The sequence below is a fragment of the Acromyrmex echinatior genome, chromosome 5 (assembly GCF_024713525.1).
Source record: "Acromyrmex echinatior isolate Ae372 chromosome 5, ASM2471352v2, whole genome shotgun sequence".
NCBI classification, from domain to species: Eukaryota; Metazoa; Arthropoda; class Insecta; order Hymenoptera; family Formicidae; genus Acromyrmex; species Acromyrmex echinatior.
Window position 1 is genome coordinate 13,994,342 of NC_141856.1, and position 20,864 is coordinate 14,015,205.

General features: G+C 35.8%; 2 protein-coding genes across 2 annotated transcripts; one reads left to right on the forward strand and one right to left on the reverse strand.

The window, feature by feature from the left end:
* The first annotated feature begins 15,382 nt into the window (after positions 1 to 15,382).
* Positions 15,383 to 17,707, forward strand: Ppt2 (palmitoyl-protein thioesterase 2). The gene is made up of 4 exons (XM_011064960.2): positions 15,383 to 15,599; positions 15,991 to 16,240; positions 16,313 to 16,431; positions 16,505 to 17,707. The coding sequence occupies exons 1-4, from the start codon at positions 15,447 to 15,449 to the stop codon at positions 16,856 to 16,858; spliced, it is 876 nt and encodes a 291-aa protein (XP_011063262.2). The 5' UTR covers positions 15,383 to 15,446; the 3' UTR covers positions 16,859 to 17,707.
* On the reverse strand, positions 17,663 to 20,693 carry LOC105151312 (venom serine carboxypeptidase). The gene is made up of 2 exons (XM_011064961.2): positions 20,177 to 20,693; positions 17,663 to 19,427 (listed from the first exon to the last, which is right to left on the reverse strand). The coding sequence occupies exons 1-2, from the start codon at positions 20,471 to 20,473 to the stop codon at positions 18,309 to 18,311; spliced, it is 1,416 nt and encodes a 471-aa protein (XP_011063263.2). The 5' UTR covers positions 20,474 to 20,693; the 3' UTR covers positions 17,663 to 18,308.
* Positions 20,694 to 20,864: the final 171 nt, after the last annotated feature.

Genomic DNA, 20,864 nt, shown 5'->3' on the forward strand with positions numbered 1-20,864 from the left:
GTTCATTTTAGCGACATCTCATAGAAAATAATTTGAAATACATATTACGTTTTTTTTTCTATTATATCTCTCTGTACAGTTAAAAAATAAAATATTTTCAAACAATTTAAATTACACAAAAAATTTACCTATTTAAAAAATAGTTATTCTATAATTACTATAAAAGAATATATCATTATATAAATAAAGATATTATTCGTATTACTTTTATTAGAGATATCATTATCAACTGTATTTAATATTGATAAATCATCGTCAATCAGAGATATATCAAACAAAGATTTATCCAAGCAAACATTATATGTTTGTAACATTGTTAATCTAACGCCAATCATTATCGGAGGTTAATCAAACGAAGAAAATCTATATAACGAATATTTATATAAATACTATAATACAAATGATACATTCGTATTTATTACAGAATTTATTATCGATTTTCATAAAAAAAAAATTACAATATTTCTCCAAAATTACATTATTTCACTGGTTAATATATTTAACGTGCAAAGAATTTGTAGAAAAATTTAAAAGTGTCTAATTAATAAATTAAAACAAAAAATAAATAACATTAGTATGTAGTATGTAAAAATATTTTATATGATTTGACATTTATATATTTAAAAAATCGTAATACTATGACACAGTATAACAAACATAATTTTTTTAATTAACAAAATATTATTACGATTAATTTATAGCGCGATTGCAAATCATAATGTTCACAATGTATAATTCACCTTTCATCGTTCAATACAATGTATAATTCATCTTTCAAGAATGATAGAATTAACCGCGCAGAAATGCTGATAAAAACATTGGAAATAAAAAAATGCGAAACGGATCGCAGTTCCAACAGTGAATAGAGCACATTCCGCCCGCGAATTCCGGCGCACCCCGCAATATAGCCACCACCTTTCACCTTTGATTTATCCTCTTATCATATGCGAGCTCGAGTTGGTGGACGGGTGTGGGCGCGGGTGCGGGAACGGCCGAGGCACCGACAATATCGCCACCCCCCTGCGGTGGGGGCGCGATGAAAATGGGATTGAAAACCACCAGACTAATCTCCTACCTCTCTCGCGTGTACTCGTAACACCATGCCCGTGAGCGCGCACATACACACGTGCTCGCACGCCACGCACACATGCACGCGTGCACGGAATCGTCCACCTGCACGATTAACCCCCGCGCTTTTCCGCGCGGTAACACACAAACGTGTGTCTGCGTACACGTAACGCACGTGTATTAAATGCCGGCACACGTATTTCGCGGCGGTGTGCGTGCTAGTCGCGCTCAGAAACGGCTGCCATTTAAATAAATGTTTAATCTCGCTGCCGTCTCCCTTCGCCCTCCCGTCGAAACCCTCCCGCAGTTACCTCTTTTTCCTCCGCGTTTCGCTCCGCGAGCCGCGAGCAGCTTGCCCGACGAAGTGGTAAAGGACGGAGAATTGCGAGGAGAAATAGAACGGGAGCAGCTTTAAAAAGAAAGAAGGAGAGAGAGAGAGAGAGAGAGAGAGAGAGAGAGAGAGAGAGAGAGAGATCTGGAGAACGCGGGATTGCACTGTAAGGAGGAAGCGAAAGCTTCGAAAGGAGGATAAAGAGAGTGAAAGGACGGTTAGGCGGGGGTGAAAGGACCCGCACGGGCACCGCCAGAGAGAGCGGCAAGTAAAAAACCAATCGAGTCTGTGCAGCGCGGCGCTGAATCCCCGATTCCCCGCGTCCCAACCCCGGTTCCTGGACCATTCGAGAGACCGAGCCCCGCAGCCATTTAACCTCTGCATTGCAAATGCCACCCCCTATCCGCGGCCATCCGACTCGGTAAGGGATGGCAGGGTAGGACGGGAAATAGGGCCGCCAACTCGAGCCGAGACTGTTATTTTAACGAAATATCTTTAAACGTCGGCACGAGAGGTGAAAGGGGGTGAACGGATGGCCTGGAGGAGAAGGATGAACCTCGCTAGTCAGCCCGGAGGGAGTAAATGTAGCGGGGATGGATGGCGAGACGGGGATGGTCTCGGGGCGAACTCGGCGCGGAGAGATGAAAGGATACCTAGTTACGGGACGAGAGCACACCGGTTTAAAGGATTACCGGCCTGCCTATTATTCAAATGTATGCTAAACGCGCGGGGCGGTGTGCGCGATAGCCTTATCAGCCCTCTTGCGAGGCGCACCACGCTGCGCGGATATTTCACGGCGGTTTGCCGCAATAGCGAAAATGCTTCCTCGTCCCGAGGTCCAGACCAGCAACTATGCTTTATTTCGACAACGCTTTTACTGCTGCTTCCCTGCTGACGATCAAATGTAGAATTTTATCGTCTCTCGCCGGCAACTCTGTTTGACCGCTGCTCAAAAATAATTTTATAGTAATGTTCAAGTTCTTCAGCATACCTAATTTGTCTACAGTAATTCAGATCTTTTTCCTAGAAAATATAAGCTTCTTCTGTTCAATTAATTATGAAGATTCCTCTTTGGAACTTTCAACGAATTTTTTAAAAATCTATCGCTTGAATTTATTGCCTGAAATTATATTATCATACTTAGTAGCAATTGATATTCTTCAGTCCAATCAATGTTGAAGAACTTTTTAAAACTTTTTTCTCTGTTAAAAGTAATGAATATTTAATTCCAAGTTATCACCGACGTTGTGGCTATTAAGCATTAACTTTGCAGAGGAAATACCACATTACCATAGATCATAGACTTACGCTCCTAATAATCGAAATGGACGTCAACCGAGTTTCTCGAGACGTTACCAGCATCCCTAATTCGCGAGGACATTGTCGTCGATTTTTCAACGATTTCAGCGATTTCGCAGCATGCCGGTCGGCCGCAGATGCGTTGGAGGGAAGAGGCCCTCGCAAGATTTGCGCGAAGCGTGAATGGAAGAGGGCGTGGGAAACGGCGAAGTGGTCGCGTACGCGGATAGTGTGTGCTGACTTGCGACCGGTCCGGTAATTGCCGTAATTGTGCCGAGTGATTCACACATCAGGATCGGCGCGGCGCTCCCGCCACTCCACCCCCGCGTCTCTTTCGCGCAAACACGTATACACGCGTACGTTTCTCGCAGCGATACAGCGGGACTCGGACGGGAGTATATTCGCGCGCCGAGAGCGCGAGCGCATCTGCGCGGGATTTCGGAAACAATTGCCGACAATTCTCGCCACTTGACTCGCGGCCAGCGATTGACGTGAGAATCCGCTTAGACGGCTGTACAACTCCGCCGCGGAGTGTATGAGGTCATCTTCATTAAATCGTTCTCCGCTTAATGACTGATCTAATTTTTTCCCTTGTCTCTCTTTCTCTACTGCTGCCGACGGCGTTCGCACTGCACGCTCGCCGCACTACGGCGATCATCGTAATGTCCGCTTTACCTCGCACTTTTTCTGCTTTTGCGACAGGGAACACTTCGTGGAAAGTTCGTGATCGCTTTCTTCTCACGTGACGTTCACCAGGATAAGCCAGTTTCAAGGAACGTGCGTGAATGGGAAAAGATTGACATACATATATATATATATATATATATATATATATATATATATATATATATATAGAATGAGTGATTCCGTAATTTCTTTGATTCACGAGCGATTAGTATCAGCGAAATTATCTCTTCCGGTGCAGAAATATATTAAGTATCTCAAGCATTCCAGGTGAACGTGTTTCTGGGATAAGATTACAAATCTTATCTTAGATGAAATCATATATTTATATTTTTATTATTTCTTTCTTTTCTCCTTGTCATATATAAATTTTAAAATATAATAAATGTAATATAAAATATATGTTAATTTAATTATCATATATTTTGTTTATTTTATTAGCTTGATATAAAATTATTTTTAAAATTTCGTTAAGACATATTATATTCAGTATTACATAATTTTATGTGTATCAAGCTATCAAAAAATAAAATTAAAGTATTGAAAATATATATTGTAAATCCTTCATGTGCACACATAACCTTCGTTCAAGTCGGCGGCGCTTTGTAGTGTTAGAATAGCATCTCGCGAAGCTACTTTGTCTCCACATCCGTTTCCGTGCATTTAGTCTTCCACAGACTGAGAAGACACGCTAAGCTCAAGCAGGCATTTACATTTGCAAAACATGACCTGCTTTCTCGTAACCTTTGATATAAGTTAACTCGATGGTTTACATCAGCTAATGATTACATATTTAAATTGCTAAATTATCATTAGGAAAATAGAATACATAATATAAATAATTACTAATCTACTAATTAAACTTATTACATTGCATTGCTTATATAAAAATTAAAATCTTAGAATAGCGTTTTCAATTTATTTTATTCTTATAATATAATATCAAACACACTGCCTACTATAACAATTTGCTATAAATTTATTCTATCAAACTTACGTTATTCCAAATATCTATATATATATTTTTTAAATGTAGTTACATACCTCTCAGTATAAATTCAATATACTTATAAATCATTATTCTCTCTGGAACAGAAGCCAGAAGATCAGGCCGTTCGATATAATTTAATTCGGTCTGCTTTCGAAAATTCAAATCTCATTAGAATCGTATTCTTCCGTAGGACGGCGTATGGACGTACCACGTGTATCAGTGGAAGAAATCAATTCAGATCCCTCGGTCCCGCAGGAAATGACATTTGACACCTCGCTAGCATATTTGCCACCCCACCAGTGATTGGCTGATTATGATCTCGCTAATCCCGAGTCGGGTGTGCTTGGACCACCCCGACGTGATTGCCGAGCTCAAAGGCAAATACGTATCGCGCACCCTTCGGAATCGCGCTTCGCGATGTGCGACCCCAATTTTCGTGCGAGCGAACGTGGCGTGCATACGTGCGTGCATGTCGCGCGCGTGGTGATTACACGCGATTCCACTGGGCATACGTTCGCCCAATGAAAATCGCTGCTTACTCTCGTTTATTTCGTCTGCGTGCTACTTCTGATTCCAAGTCAATGTATGTCATTTCTTTATGGGATACTCCAGAGAAATATTAGCACACTTTTCTCTCTAATCTTTATGATTGGCTTATAACAAATTGTATGGTAATAAATTAAAAACAAGGCCTGTTACAAAGCCTTATTTTACAAAATAAGCTTAAAGTACATGAGCAGTTTGCATTACACCTTATATTTATCCTTACACTTTAATCTAAAAGTTAATTGACGTTGTATTTATTGTAGGAACTTCAACGGAAAACCGGCAAAGATCGCACCCCTGCATTTTCGAGAAATTCGAATTGAAATTATTCTATAAATGAGATCCTAGAGTAGTTTGACTTCAAACGGCGAAGAAAACGATTCCAGGATTTCACCCTCCAATTGATGCCCAAAGCGTTAACGAGAAACGAAGGTAACAGTTCTCCAAATAAAGGACATCTTGTTCTGCATTAAGTTTTCCTCCTTTCGTACGCGTGAAATTTTCTTCGTCGAAAATTTCAATTACTCGCTACTACTTGGTATGATGTAATGGAAATCAACCAGGGTGTAATTCCGCGAGAATCGCGCAATTATTTCCACCTCGCGACTTCGCGAGGTAACCGTGAATTGAAAAGTACTGGCAAAGGCGTCGGTCTTACACGCGGGGCTACAATCAAAATGCTAATCGTTTCAAGAACAAGAGGTGTAAGTCCATAGAAATTGGATGTAAGGGACTTAATATCGCTTGGCGGCGCGGATCGCTAAAGAGTATTACGGGGGATTACCAGGGTAAAGTGACACCCTTGGCCTAAGGGCTGCGGTGGCGCGCCGCACGCAGTCTTAACAAAACATCGGGGGGTTGGAGGTTCCTTCTGTAAATATTGTTACTGCCACCCCGCTGGCAATTTCGCCAGCCATATGTCAAGCCACCGATGTCCTTTTTAGCGCATTCGCGCACGCACGTTAGTCGCTCTCGAACTGATCGCGGTGAGGAATATGCGCGACATTGAAAGATTCAGCTCAAAGGATAATCTAAAAAGGAAGGTCGAGAGTATTTACTCTGAAAATATCACTAAGCTCATCGAGATTTTGTTTGATGTATCGTTGAATCTTCATGATCGATAAATTAAACGTTTTTAATTAATATTTAATAAATACCATATAAATTTTCTTAAAAATTATTAGATGCTTTAAGAATTTTGCAATACTTTCTGAATGTAGGAATTTTCCTGTATTCAGGAAATCTCGTATTACAGTATAGATTACTATTATTAACATTTTTTAAGCATAAGTATTAGGGAATATATGTATTTGTTCTCCATATAATAACAAATGAAAAATATTGTCTATATTATTTTGTATACTATCAAAAATATTATATTTTAAAGAAATCGGACATGGCCGGCAGGTATGTTCGATGTTCGTTATGGTAATGCATAAAGCGGAGTATAAAGCAATAAGTACGGGGGTCAGCGAGGGTGAATCGTAAATTAGAAAGCAGAGCGAGACGGAGGCGGGGAGGAGGGAACCGGGTCTCGAATTAGCATCGCTTTCAAGTCGCTTTCTAATCTCGGTAACTGGACAAATTGGCACTGAATGATCAGTAACGAACGGACGGAAGGCTCAAGTGGGTTTGCGGCCGTAGGCGAAGGACGCCTCGGGAGAAATGGGGGAACGTCGGCGTCGCGTACCGTTGTGTCTCGCGCCGTCTCGTACCGCTATTCTGCGGTGTATTCGCGACCGACACGTGGCACGGATTACATATACGTGCATATTACACGGCCAATTTCGGACATCCGGTTAATGCACATACTGAGAGGGATCCCTAATTGATGAATTAAATCCTTTAGGATGCGATTTAAATGTATTTCTAATTCAAGTTGCTGCGCAAAATTAAATATGATTTAAAATTAAATTATTTTATTCATTATAAAATATTAAAATCGTACAGCAACTTTTTGGATAAAAGTATTAAAAAAAATAGATACAACTGCCATAAACTAAAGAGAAATTTTTTAAGTATCTAAGATCTGAGAAAAGCTTTAAGATCTCATTGTTATTGATTAAATATTTTTGTCAAATTATTTTGCATTTTTTCTTATAAGTTTTCTTCGATGAAAGTTTTTCTTTTTAATAAACATGAAAATTCTGTTTTCGCGAAAATGGGACATGAATGGATTGTCAACGAATTCCAATCGGAAATAATCGACAGCTGCGACGGATTTCACGTTGCCAGCTTGGGATAGGCGGGAGGTTTCCTCTTCGGCCGTGGTAAATACGCGCATGGCTACCGTAAACATAAATTCCCCGCATCCAGTAGCCACGATTTATTACCCGTGAATCGAGCCGGAGGGGGCGGTTTACAATGGGCCGGCAAATTGCGGCCCGTTTATATGATGGAGACGTTATAGCGAATTCGGCGATGCGGACGAACAAGTGTGAAATCAGGTGCATCCATAATGCAAAGGGGTGGGCGCGAGGCCCGTTCCCCGGTGCTCACGCTCCCGTGTTGTAACCATCCCTCTTTCACCCGCTCTCGCGCGTCTGCATCCCCCAGTGCACGCTGCAAATCAATTAGACACGCGGCGGAACGTTACGTTTATTGCCGATGTATCGAAAAACAGAACGCCCCGTCGCCGACCCCTCCGGAAATATCGCGGATTTCGCAGCAATGCTCGCGTGAATGGGTGGGCGGCGTGATGAAACGCGAAATCCACTCGTGGTCGATTTTTCGGAGTGTTTACGGATTAATCGACTAACGGTTTCTGTCAACCTTCGCAGAAGGGTAGGACGGCTCTCGTTCGCAAAACAAAATGATATTCAATTCTTATGAGAATTAATTTCACGAGAGGGAATAATAAATTCCATATGGAGATGATCTAATTAAACAAATTAATTAGAAAAAACTAGAATTTTATTGCATAGAGGAATTAAAGATATAATATACAATGAAAGTAACGAGTTTATAAAATAATACACTTGCAATTATGTTGAATGTACATAGAATAAGTATTAATAATTATTAATAGGTATATTAAAGTAACATTATATATATTTAACATTGCAATATTTATTTGTCGATCTTCTAATAATACTTTATTATTGTAGTTAATTATAAATTATTAAGTGTTATTTATTCATTATATATACATTTTTACGTAATTACTATTCCGCGTAGCTTTATAAATAATAAATAATAAATCACCTATAAAAAAAGATCGTTTTAAAATCCCATCGTTTTGTATGTAATTGTACTTTTCACGCCTTAACTATAGTCGATGTTCAATGTTCAATTGTAGGCGTGGTGTTGAACAAAGTGCAAAGTGGTGCAGATCGTTGGGGATGGCCTTAACTTGGTAAGAATTAAAGCGAACGGCTCAAGGGGGTAGCTAAGGGTCGCCTCCAACGATTATACTAATAGTCGGGGCGTAGATAAGCTTACGGGGTGCGGAGAACAGTTAAGGCTACTAATTGTTTTCCACCAAGGAAACTTTGTTCAGACGATTCTTGTCTGCGTTAACCCATCTATGTTCTAACGAAAAATACGTTAAGCCCGATAATTATGAAATACGAACTATGTATGCACCTTCGTATTCATGATTAATCCATAAACAGAAGAAACATATCGAGGCGATTAACATGTTTCACTTTTTTAGAAGTATAAAACCTTTATTGCCGAAAGATTATATAAACAGTTATTTCGTTTAATTAATTCTTATTTATTTAATTTTATAAATAATATTTTACTATTAAATCTTTCTTAATAAAAAATAAATGCATTTAATTTAACTATTTAAAATAATAAAAATATGTTATAATATAATTATTGTTACAGACACATTAAATTCTACAAATATAATACATTGTTAGACAATTTTAACATGAATAACTAACAATATATATTATTTTATTACTTAAAGTTATTAAAAATCTGAATACGACTTTCGATAAAGATAATTAATAAAAATGGATCACTACTTTGAAATAGTCAAGATAAATCTGTATGTCCTCGCAAAGTTTTCTACATTTTTATACGATGAAAATATTATAGATATTTGATGTCTGGACAGAACAGCAACAAATAGCCTTCGTAGCGCGATAACCGAACCAGGTATGATGGTGTACCGGCGATGCGGAAGAAAAACCCGGAGCATAAGAGCGAACAATGGCCTCCTTCCTGGCAGGTTGATCCAGCTTGAGTAATGTTGAAATCTGGGGCGTTCCTGGGAAAGACCACCTGACCTCTTCGTTCCTCCATCACTGCCACGCTGGACCCTCGTGGACGAGTCACGCCCGGTTATAATACAGATCGAGTGTGTCACTAATAACGTTGTTATGATTACTACTAGTCGATATAAATTGTTATCCCAAAATCTCTTATAATGATCTGTTTATTAAGCGTATAATGTTAAAAAAAAATTAAAACATGTGTAGCGTTTAATAAAAATTAAATATACGAAAAGTTACTATTTTTTTACACACACATATATATATATATATATAGAGTATTTCGGAAATCATTACAATCAAGAAGGAGATGATTCCTTACGTAATAGCAAGTAAAAAGTATTGAATAAAATTTTTTCGTATAAAATCGAGTATGAAATTCGTTAAGTACGCATTTGACTAATCACAATCTGCTTAGTTCATCTATTCATCCGCTATTTCTATGTCAATCTGGATTTGATATAGTTTAAAATAAGGTTCAATAAAATATTTATTTTATTAGTTGAAAAATTATGAAAATATCTATATGACAAAATTTTATTCTATATTTTTTATTTACTTTTAAATGAGGAATTATCTCCTTCTTGGTTATATCACGATTTTCGGAACACCCTGCATTTAAGAAATATAAAAATATTAATTTCTGTATTTTTAAGAAGTCAATATTTTCTTTATAAATTGCATCATTCATAGAAATTTTTAAGACTTTATCAACAATCAAATCCTCGTAAAAGTTAATGCCAAAGAGAAAAATCTATCACAAATTGTGCAAAAATTAGCGCACTACTGACCTGATGTACTATTTTTCATAAGAAAGTCTTCTTCTTTCATAATTTGACGCGTATCATACTTTAGTAAGAAATCCACCAGCGTCAAGATAGCTTACATGATTACAACGACGTGACATCGATCCTGAGAAATTGCAGGCGTTATACATAGCCCCGAACTACTCTTGAATATCATCCCGCTTGGTGCATCCTTCTACCCACCGGAAATGAAATTAAACCAATAGTCACATTTGCGAGCGCAGTGTCGCATTGCGCTACTCCGAGAAGAGAAACGGAAAAAGGAGTATGGCAAAACGGAAAACCATAGAGTCTACAGTTTCTCCTTGCTACCCCACCGCGTTCTCATTCGGAAGTCAGGAATATCGGAATTTCGCGCAGCGATCGTGTGAATGTGTCCCGGGGACCCCAGAAGAAGTCGTTCTGGGATGGACACGCGGCCGGGTAATGGAAGATGTGATAATTTAGTATGCACGGTCGGAGTTTATTTGAATTTTATTGGCGAATTCGCTGTCACGTGGACGTAGGAGAGTGGTGGCGGCGATGCCGCAGGGGGGTTCCTTTTTCGTTTTATCGGATCGGGGACGAGACGACGCTCCTCCCGTTTTCCCGAGGGGACACTTCCGTCCGACCAATATCACTCCTCTTCCTTCGTCGCTCGGGCCTTCTCGCTCCCGGCTCCCTCCCCCCTCCTCCCCTGTACCTCCTCCACCCTCTTATCTCTTTATCCCTCTCTCGCCCTCTCTCTCTCTCTCTCTCTCTCTCTTTCCATCTTTTACTCTCTCTCCTGGGGCGCTTCCAATATCTTTCTAAGTTCTCAGAGCCGGCCATGAATAAACTATTCCCCGACTTTGAATATCTGAGCGTTTTGCGCGGGAATGGGACCACCATCGAGGGACCGACCACAGAAAGGACGGGAATGATATCGATTGATCGACATCGCTCGTGAGAGAAGGGAATGTCGTATTTGAAAGTGTGATCCTTCAATTTTTGGAAAATGGTTATTTTTAAGAGAGAAAAGGAAAGAAAATATGCTGTTTGTTTCAATCCAATAATGTTTGGAATTTTTCGGTACAATTGGAAGAGATTGATAACTTCAGTAACTCGCTGGTTGTGCGTTAATGCATTATGCAACATGTGAGATTCTTCTGGCCGATATTATTCCAATATTATTTTACACAATCTGTATTTACAATCTGTATCAATATTTCTTTAATCGATGAAAATAGGAAAATTAAAATATGTCACATATTTAATTTATTTTTGGATAAAGTATCTTCATGTTATTATTACAATTCAGAGGTGTTTAATCATACTGATTATATATAGAACTTGTGGATCACCGATACGATCTAATCTCTGAAGATTTCGTGGACAAAAGTGTTGGGTTCGTTAACACATTAACGAAGTGTATTCTTTATGGTCCGCATCGATCATCAGGCGCCATTAATACCCGACGGGATTCTTTATTCCTGATCTCGATAGCGGGACGATTAATTTTTCGTACCGTCGAGGATGATGAAATCAAGCAGTCAGCATAATGAGTAGCGTTGTCTGCCGCGCAATTCATCGGATGTCGCGGGAGTAAAGGACGCGGGGATGGCGAAGAACAGTGGGGTTATTAATATTCAGAACGAGAAGCGGGAGTCGAGAGCAGTGCCGAGTGACAAATACCTAGAGCCCCGTCCCAACCCCGGCACGGCTCAACTCTGTAATTAACGCTAATCTCCAGGCCGTTTCTGCGACACCGTACCACCCACTTCGTCTTCTCTCTTGTCTCTCTGTACTTACGGGACGGAGGGTGGCTTTAAGCGGAATGGTCTCGCCAGTCGATTCTCAGACGAAAGTAGCTCGATGTTTTTTTCGCTAAAATAGACGCTTTAATGCATTTTAGGTTTGTTTTCCTTTGTTTACGTTTTATCATTATATTGCACAGCGTCTCATTGAAAATTCAATGATACTTTAGAATGACGTAATGGACTATTGCGGTTACCAACAAACCGCTAGAAAATGCATATACTACATGTGGATCTCGTACTGTACGAAACCTCTGGAAAAGTCAAGAAAACTACTCCATTGTTTGCATTCCTCCTTCCAGTACGGCAAAAAAAAAATGCCGTATGGGCGCGGCGTCTCGTTCTTGAATATTTTTGTGAACATTACCATTCCACCGTTCATTCGTCATGAGTGGTACGCATTTAAATTTACAAAACTGTATACTGTGTATTATTAACTGCATATATGAACGCGCATAAATTTCTTTCGCGAAGTTCATAGAATTTGGGGTGAAATTCTTCAGTGTACACGTAAACTTTAAGCTGTAAATTATGATGGTAAAAAGAAACAGAGTTATCAATATTCTTTATACATTATAAAATATATATCTATCATTTACAATAGTTAGAAAAGAAAAACATTAAAGAAAAACGTTAAAGGAAAGTCATGAAGCTAAAAGAGTATAAAAAATTATCGTAGAAATATAAGTACCGTTTTACGTTTTATGCAATCAACAATTTTATAATTATATATAAATAAATATCTCAAAGCAACGAAAGACAAATTCATCGGATGTCTGTCATGAAACATGTTTTACTCTGCGGAAGCATTTTCTCAAAGCCGTGCATCACGCACAGTGAGCAAAACTCGGTTAAAGCGCGGAAGCACTTGATTAAAGATGTACACATTCAAGATCCTCGAACGAGCTAGTGTACCTCTTATCACGAGAGATTACTCTGGACAGTGTACAACAATTTAGGTAGAGGGAATTTAGGAACGAGGGTTGAAGAACGAACGTGCCCAGGTACTTCTGGCCGTCGCAAGCCTGCTCTAATCGAGTCCCCCCAATGTCCTGAAACCGTCGGTGTTCTTCTGTCGAGAGTCTGATGCGAGAGCGAGAAAGAGACGTAGTCCAGGGGTGGGATACGAGCGAGAGAAAAGGCGGCCAATCCAATTCCGTGCTCAAGCCCGACTGTCGTGATGGCGGAGGGTGGCGAAAAAACGTAGCCACGACCGGGGTGCAAGGCGAGCGAGGTAGGTCTCCAGGCTTTTTTGCGTTTAATCAAGGATATTCGCGGTCGGCTGGCTCGCTATTTCAGTTCGCCGAGTGTTAACCGAGGCGCGCAACCACCATCGAGTATCATACCACAGAAAGTGGATGAAGGAATCTTCGTCCTTTGACCTGCCAGAGACGCTCTCTCTTGCCGTGCAAGCGATCCTCATTGTAAATTACAGCACATCCATATCATTGTTTTTGCTCACTGTGTCGTACTGTCATATTCTTCAGTTTCTTGCGATGATTAACTAAACCAGTATAGACATATAGTCTAGTTATGAGATAACAAAAGCGATAGATAAAATAAAATTATAAAACTTAAATTATAAAAAAAGTTTTACAATTAAAACTTTTAAAACTTTTTTTACTTGGAAGACAAGTTTTTAAAAACTTTTATCAAAGTGCGACTACGTATATCCTAAATTTTTGCAAATTTTTACCACTGGAGGATGATTCAATGTGAGCCGAAATGAATTCGATTTTATATTTGAATTTGTCAATACAGTAATTATAATATTGTGCACTATCGTGTTTGAATTATTGGCTGCGTTCAGCATAGAAAACAACTTTGCAACTATTGTAAAATTCTTCAATATAATTGATTTATACATTTAGATCCAGTAAGTAACTAAGGACAAAACTAATCATATTAAAGAATTTTACAACAGTTATAAAGCTGCTTTTTCTGCTGAACGCAGCCATTACTTTGTATTGTTTCTTATTTAAATTTTAATTTTAATTTTCTGAGCCTTCAAATACTTAGTTTAAAATTATAAAAGACTATATTCTTACGAGATCTTAGAATTACACATTCTTATTACGAAAAGGTTATTTGATAATAAAGATAATTTATAAAACATAGAGATAGAATAATGTTTATGTTGTCTTACAACTGTAATAGCATTTATTGAATGGGATGATGAATATTATGTCGATATAATGAATCGGAATCAGATTAATCCTGATCAACTAGATAAAGACTTCGTGCTGTGAGGCCAAGGAATCATTTGATTCATCGAATCTAATAAAATCGATTAGAGACGCGACATCCCTTTCACTGTCATCATGATAGTCTAGACGATGTAGCAGAAGAAGACAGTTCTAATTTCATCCTCAAGTATCTTCGCTGTCACTTTTATAAATTATTTCATTTCGATAACGCGTTAATCATCGAAAATACGCTCTGAATTTCGAGAGGATTATTCGATGGGGGTCTCTTACTAAAATTTTTTTATAAGGAAGTATAGATTTTCATGATCGCGATGATTACGCAATAATCATCGATATTTAAAAATATATGTATGTTTTATGGTCCAAGAAACAATATATAATGTAACATATATTTTGTAAATAAAAAATTGGAGATTATAAAACAGATAAGATTTGATTTTTAAATTTAATCGATACACGTTTATGCGTATATAATATACTAAATTCATTTTAAAGCATATTTTAAGTATACTATATTAAAATTAAAGATCAGCGCTTACAAACGAGTTTTATTAAATGCCGCTCTAATATAATGGAAAATACAAGTAGTTATAATACCCGGATTCCAGGAGTATATCAATGCACGGATAATGGTACTAACGGCAAAAGGGTTGTTCCGTTAGGGGTTAAAGCCGTGATAATCATGGATGACGCTGGTCGAAACAATGCGCCCTGGCAAGGCGTGAGTTTCGTCTACGGATTGGGAGAAAAGCGGGGCGATGTCAGAGTACAGTGATGTATGACTGAAGCGAGCTCGGAAAATACCACGTGCCCCGCCACCTAGTATATAACAACCCGTAAGGATTAGGGTGGCGACCTACTATATTCTCCAACGCACAGTTTCGTAATGCAATTGGATTCCTTCGGCCATCAGCACCCTCTCTTCCATTCACCCTTAGATCTGTCGTCATCGACTTTAATTGCGGGATCATTGCTCTTATGAAATTTTTTTCTATCGAGTGCTTCTTATAGAAGGATATAACTAATTCGATATTCTCGATGCAATGTACAATATTTATGATTAATAGACATTAATATCAAATAGATATTAACACCATAAACATAAATAATTAATAGTAATTTAATGATTAAAAATTGGAATCTAATTTTAATTTAAAACAGAAAAATGTTCAAAATAATATAAATAATAATAAAATTACAATAATTAATAAAATAAAATAAATAATTAAAAAAATAAAATTTCTGCAAAAAAACATATTATAGAATATTTGAAAGAAATGTTTCTTGAAATGTTTATGGATATTTGAAGGAAATATGTAGAGATTTCTGTCAGGCAATGTCTTCAGAAAGAAAATAACTCACTCAGCAAACGAGAATGTAGTATCATTTATCGGTAATATTGACTACTTTCTTATCAGTTCCATTTGAGACATTCAATTTCTCTGTTTCACTGTAGCGCTGCAAAAAGATCAATTAAAGTTAGAGGTCAGCTTTGTGCAGCACATGGAAAATTATGACGAACAAAAATTCTATAATACAAATTTATTTAGTTTTAATTAATTTAATATTTTATAATGAAGCAAAATCGTATCATGCTGTCGTCACTATTCATGGAGTTCTTACTGGAAGTGAAAGCATGGAACTCATTAGCAACAGAATTGAGGAGGTAAGTGAAATAGAGTGGAGCAAAATGGTTGTTGATAAACATCGCAACACCATTGCTTCATTATTCAAATATGGTTAACTGATTTTGTTACGTTTACATTTTTTTGCATAAATTATTTCGCCTATGTTTATTGATGAATATATGTTCTAGTGTAAAATTATTTGTAAATAAAGAAATTTTATTATAAAAATATTCATTTTTATTTTTCAAATAATGTTTTATGCGGCTTTGTGCGTCATACTATCAATAAATCATTTTATGTCAAATTACTTTTACGTTAAACATTAATAGTTTTTGTAAAAAAAAAATATATACATATATATAATTCATGATATATAAGTGTTTGTAAAAAGATTAAAATTTTTTATATTTGATATACATATCTTCACAGATGCATCCTGGAACTCCAGTCTACAACACTGTTAGATTCGCAGGCTGGAGTAGCCTAAAACCAATGTGGAAACAGGTAGAGGAAATAGGCATGGATGTGCTTTCTATAGGTGCTGCATTTCCTGAGGGAATTAATTTAATAGGTTATAGTCAAGGAGGTTTATTAGCTAGAGCCATATTGCAAAGATTTCCTATGCATAATGTTAGAAATTTTATTTCCCTAAGTTCACCGCAAGCGGGACAATATGGAAGTATGTACATTATGATATCCAAATAGAAAATAAAACAAAGCTTTTGTTCTAATCATAAAATCCTGATTTCAGCACGTTTTCTGCGTTTGATTTTCCCAGATTTAGCTTGTGAGACTGCTTATGAACTCTTTTATTCACGACTTGGACAATACACCAGTGTTGGAAATTATTGGAATGATCCTCATCATCAAGTTACTAATTTTAATCTATTTTATGTATCAAGTATATTATTGTATATTCTAATATACATTAATTTTTTTTCAGGAATTTTATTATAAGTACAACAAGTTTCTGCCATATGTGAACAATGAAATCAACGGTTTTAACAATTCTAACTATAAAATAGGTTTAACTAAGCTGAAACGTATGATACTTATTGGAGGACCGAACGATGGCGTTATCACTCCATGGGAAAGCAGTCATTTTGGATATTATGACAATAACAACACAGTGGTAGACATACGTGATAGAGATATTTATAAATTTGACACAATTGGTTTAAAAATATTAGATAAACAAGGCAAGTTAAAGATCATCGCAGTGCCCGGTATTTCTCATACTGAATGGCATACAAATATTTCTATAGTAGATCAATTTTTGTTACCATACTTAGATTAAATAAAACAAAATTTAAATAAAATAAGATTGAAAACTTGCCAAATATATAACAAAATATATTATATAACAAATTATTATTGCCATGTCTAACAAATTTAAATTAAAACAAATTTAAATTACTTTTATATTTTATCTCTAGCATTTTATATTTGAATAGATTAATTTATGACATGTACTCATAATGGGAAGTATAAAAGGTATGCTCGTTTTTTATACGAATCTCATAGTGTTCTGCGCATAACCAAACGCGGCCATTTTAAACATTTACATCGCAGTAACTTTGAAGTGACGTATTGCGGATATGAGTACGTGTCAAGTAAAAACGTATACAAATAATTTCCGAAAAAAAAGGATGCAAAAATTTACATTTTTTTCGATTTCCAAAGGAAAGAACTCAACATAATATTATAATGACAAAATAACATAGTGCCAACTTCAAATAACTGCGGCAACATGGCGGCTTCTGGATATCGCTCTTTTTATGTTCAAAATGCGCAAGAGCACACCTTTTATATTTCCACCATGCATGTACTTCTATGGATGCATACGTTTTTGTGCTCTATATATATATATATATATATATATATATATATATATATATGTGCTTGTTAATATATGTAGCACACAGTAAGATTTTTATACATATACATAATTTTTTTATACATACTATATATAAATATACAAAATATGAAGTTTGAACCTATGTATTTCAAAATATATAGTGTAAATTAATAGGAAAATTTATTTAATGTAAATTATTTAGATTTATATGTATAAAGTAAATAGGAAAAATTTATGGACAGCTTTTATACTCATTAGTAACTTTATTAAATATTTTCCATTACAAAATTATCATTTTATTACTATTATTTTCTCTTTGACTATTTTTCAGAGTATTTTAAGAATGTCTTAAGTATTGTTGGCATCTCAAAAATTGCCTTGTATTATTAAATGTCTATATATATATATATATATATATACAGGTTCCAACATTCGCGAATCATAACAAGAATGTTCTTGAGAAAATATAAAAATATTTGCTATGTATTTGCCGCTCTGAGCAATAATTTAATTAAACATTAAAATTAAAAAGTCAATTATAGATTTCAGTTAAACATCGTTCGATTAAACAGTAATTTTGTGGAAGACGATAAAAGTTAAATACATACAGTTCGAGATAAAAATGTAAAGTAATAGTCAATCTAATTGTAATCTATAATTAGGTTTTAACGTTATTATAATGTCTGAAAAATATTGCTCGGAAGAAAATGGCAAATATTTTTATAACTTTTTTAAAACTTTTGTTATAGTATTTGATCTATATATTTTATAATTCCCTGTAGATATATACATACATATCATATTAAAAATTCTTAAGATAAAAAATTCAAAACTGTTATCACATATATGTTATTGAACATACGTTCAATATAATAATCCACATAATTATTTAGAATTTTTTATTATGGGTAAAACGTGTGATGAGATCTAATGCCCATTTCGGTTGATCCGAAGGAACCATATGACCTGCATTTCGTATGAGAACTTCTGTTAAATTGTCAACGCTTTTTGTATAGCCCGCTACTTTATTTCCAACCATCCATATTTTTCTTGATGCTTTCTTATACTTGTCTGCTCCGGGCCATTGTAAATTTTTTAAATAATTTTCCGTGAGTGGATATGCCACGATAATATCTAATTGTCCATTGTAAATAAGTACTCTATAATGCTGCAGAAGATCTGTCAATAAAGGTATTATGGATTGCATGACGTCTTCTTTCAAATGTTCCTCAACAGTTTTGGTTTCAACATGAAAAGTGTTATTGCCCACGTGTATAGCATGTCTAACGTCAGCTCTTTGAATCCATTCAGACATCCAATCGGAATCATTGCCATCCTTCGTAAACAAATAGTTGAAATAATAATCAAAACCAGTTAAATTGTGAAATAGAGATGGCGTGCCATTTAGATCGCCATTAAGGAGTGTATCAAACATTTCAAATGCTTCGAGATATTTCTTCTGTTTAATAAATTCGCGACCCTTGTTTTCATATACTTGAAATTGAGTTTTCCCATCTTCATCTATCAGCCCGAGTTGATACAAATAATCGCTATATAGCAATTGATTCTCTGGATCACACAGTCCGTTACCAATGGAAAGGCCTTTTAAATTAATTTTTGTTTTTGCTTTGTTATTATAATTGTTAATGGTATAAGACACTGCTGGTACATATTTACCAGCATATGATTCACCAGTGACAAAGAAATCATTGTTTTGTAGCTCTGGGAATAACAAAAAGAATTGTACCAAAGCAATAAGAATATCTTTTCCTACTTGTGTTTCATTCTTTACATATCCTCTTTCATCATCAGTGAAACTATATCCAGTACCAACTGGGTTATCAATATATATTAAATTGTGTGCTATATTCCATGAATATTTTCGCATTGTTAAAGTTTTGTTAGCAGTAACTACAAATGGACCATTTTCCATAAAAAGACCAAACATAGAAGTTGCTCCTGGGCCACCTTGCAGCCATAATATTATTGGTGCAGTCTTTGGATTGTGCTGTGGCACACAAATAATGATTGTTTAATCTTGATTATAAACCAACTTAAATTGTAATGGAGTCATGAACTACCTAATCATACAATCTATACAATTTTTAATACCCGAAGAATTATGTGCATCATAAGTACTCGTAAAAAATATGTTAATAAGATTAAATGCAAATAAAATTTAAAAATATGGAAATTCTTATTGTGTTATATATATATATATATATATATATATATATATATATATATATACACAATAGTGTTATATATATATATTAGGTGTTGGAATTAATTCGTAGCGTTTTTTAATGAAAGAATGTTATTTATTTCACATGAGCATTAAAAAATACATTAATGAAAGTACTTCCCATCACTTGTAAAACGCTACGAATTAATTCCAACACCTAATACATATAACACTATATAATAAAAAAATTTTTTATGATAATCTAACTATCCTAGTAAATAAATTGTCAGCAATATGCTAACAAATTGATATCAAATGTGTTTGTATTAAGTGTGTTTTGCCGATAGAACTTTATGTAATTTGACATAATCAACAGAGTAGCAGAAACTGAACGAATCCATTGAATGTAGAAATGGTATGAAATTTATAGCTTTCTTGAAACATAAATTCAGTCGTAGTTTAAATTTTACAGAAAATGTAGTGTTTTACAAAATCTGTAATTTTTCGACAGATATATATAAGGTTGTATAGATATAATCTCTTTTACAAGGGGATTATTAATCGTTACTTACCATGGCTGGAAAAAACCAGAAGAACAGATTAGAATTGTACGTTTTATTAACTGTGAGATAACCCGAGTAACTGTTAATATCGCCCATCTCTTTGTGTTGGACGAGAGCCTTTGCTCGCGCCTCTTCAATTTTTCCATTTTCTATTAAAGGCGTCAGGAAAAGCGGCGAACCAACATCCTCCTCATCGGTGAGTTGAAACTGCTTCAATTTAGGATATACATTCAAAAATCCACTTATACTTTCGTGCGGTAATACGAGCAATAATATGCTCAAAGTTAGCATAAGAACGCTGTACATATTGTTAATTCAATGTTACAATCGGTACTGCCTGATATTGCCTTACTATACTGAGTACTGAGCTAACTGAATTCAATAAATGTATTTAATTGTAGCTTGTCCTGTTAATTATTGCTGTACCGATATAATTGTTTTGTTTTTATCAATGATATGACAAATGTATAAAAATAGGTTATAACACGTGACCATGTATTATGGAGTGCGTTCCAAAACTTGACCTGTCAACCCGAGTATCATTTTATCTTTGTTGTTTACTGAATGCAAACAAGGATAAAGGATAATTAACAGAGTTGAATTTTAAAACGTATCCAAGCATTTTTAAAGGTTCTTGCATGGGACTTGGGAGCATTGAGCTGAAGTTATAATATCGATGTTGTAATACTGGCGATAT

Excerpts from the sequence above, each read along its gene's own strand:
- Ppt2 (XM_011064960.2), top strand. The coding sequence starts at position 15,447 with ATGACGAACAAAAATTCTATAATACAAATTTATTTAGTTTTAATTAAT. Across the intron at positions 15,600-15,990 it reads TTAGCAACAGAATTGAGGAG|ATGCATCCTGGAACTCCAGT; the intron begins GTAAGTGAAATA and ends ATATCTTCACAG. Across the intron at positions 16,241-16,312 it reads GCAAGCGGGACAATATGGAA|CACGTTTTCTGCGTTTGATT; the intron begins GTATGTACATTA and ends TCCTGATTTCAG.
- LOC105151312 (XM_011064961.2), bottom strand. The coding sequence starts at position 20,473 with ATGTACAGCGTTCTTATGCTAACTTTGAGCATATTATTGCTCGTATTA. Across the intron at positions 19,428-20,176 it reads TCTGGTTTTTTCCAGCCATG|CACAATCCAAAGACTGCACC; the intron begins GTAAGTAACGAT and ends TGTGTGCCACAG.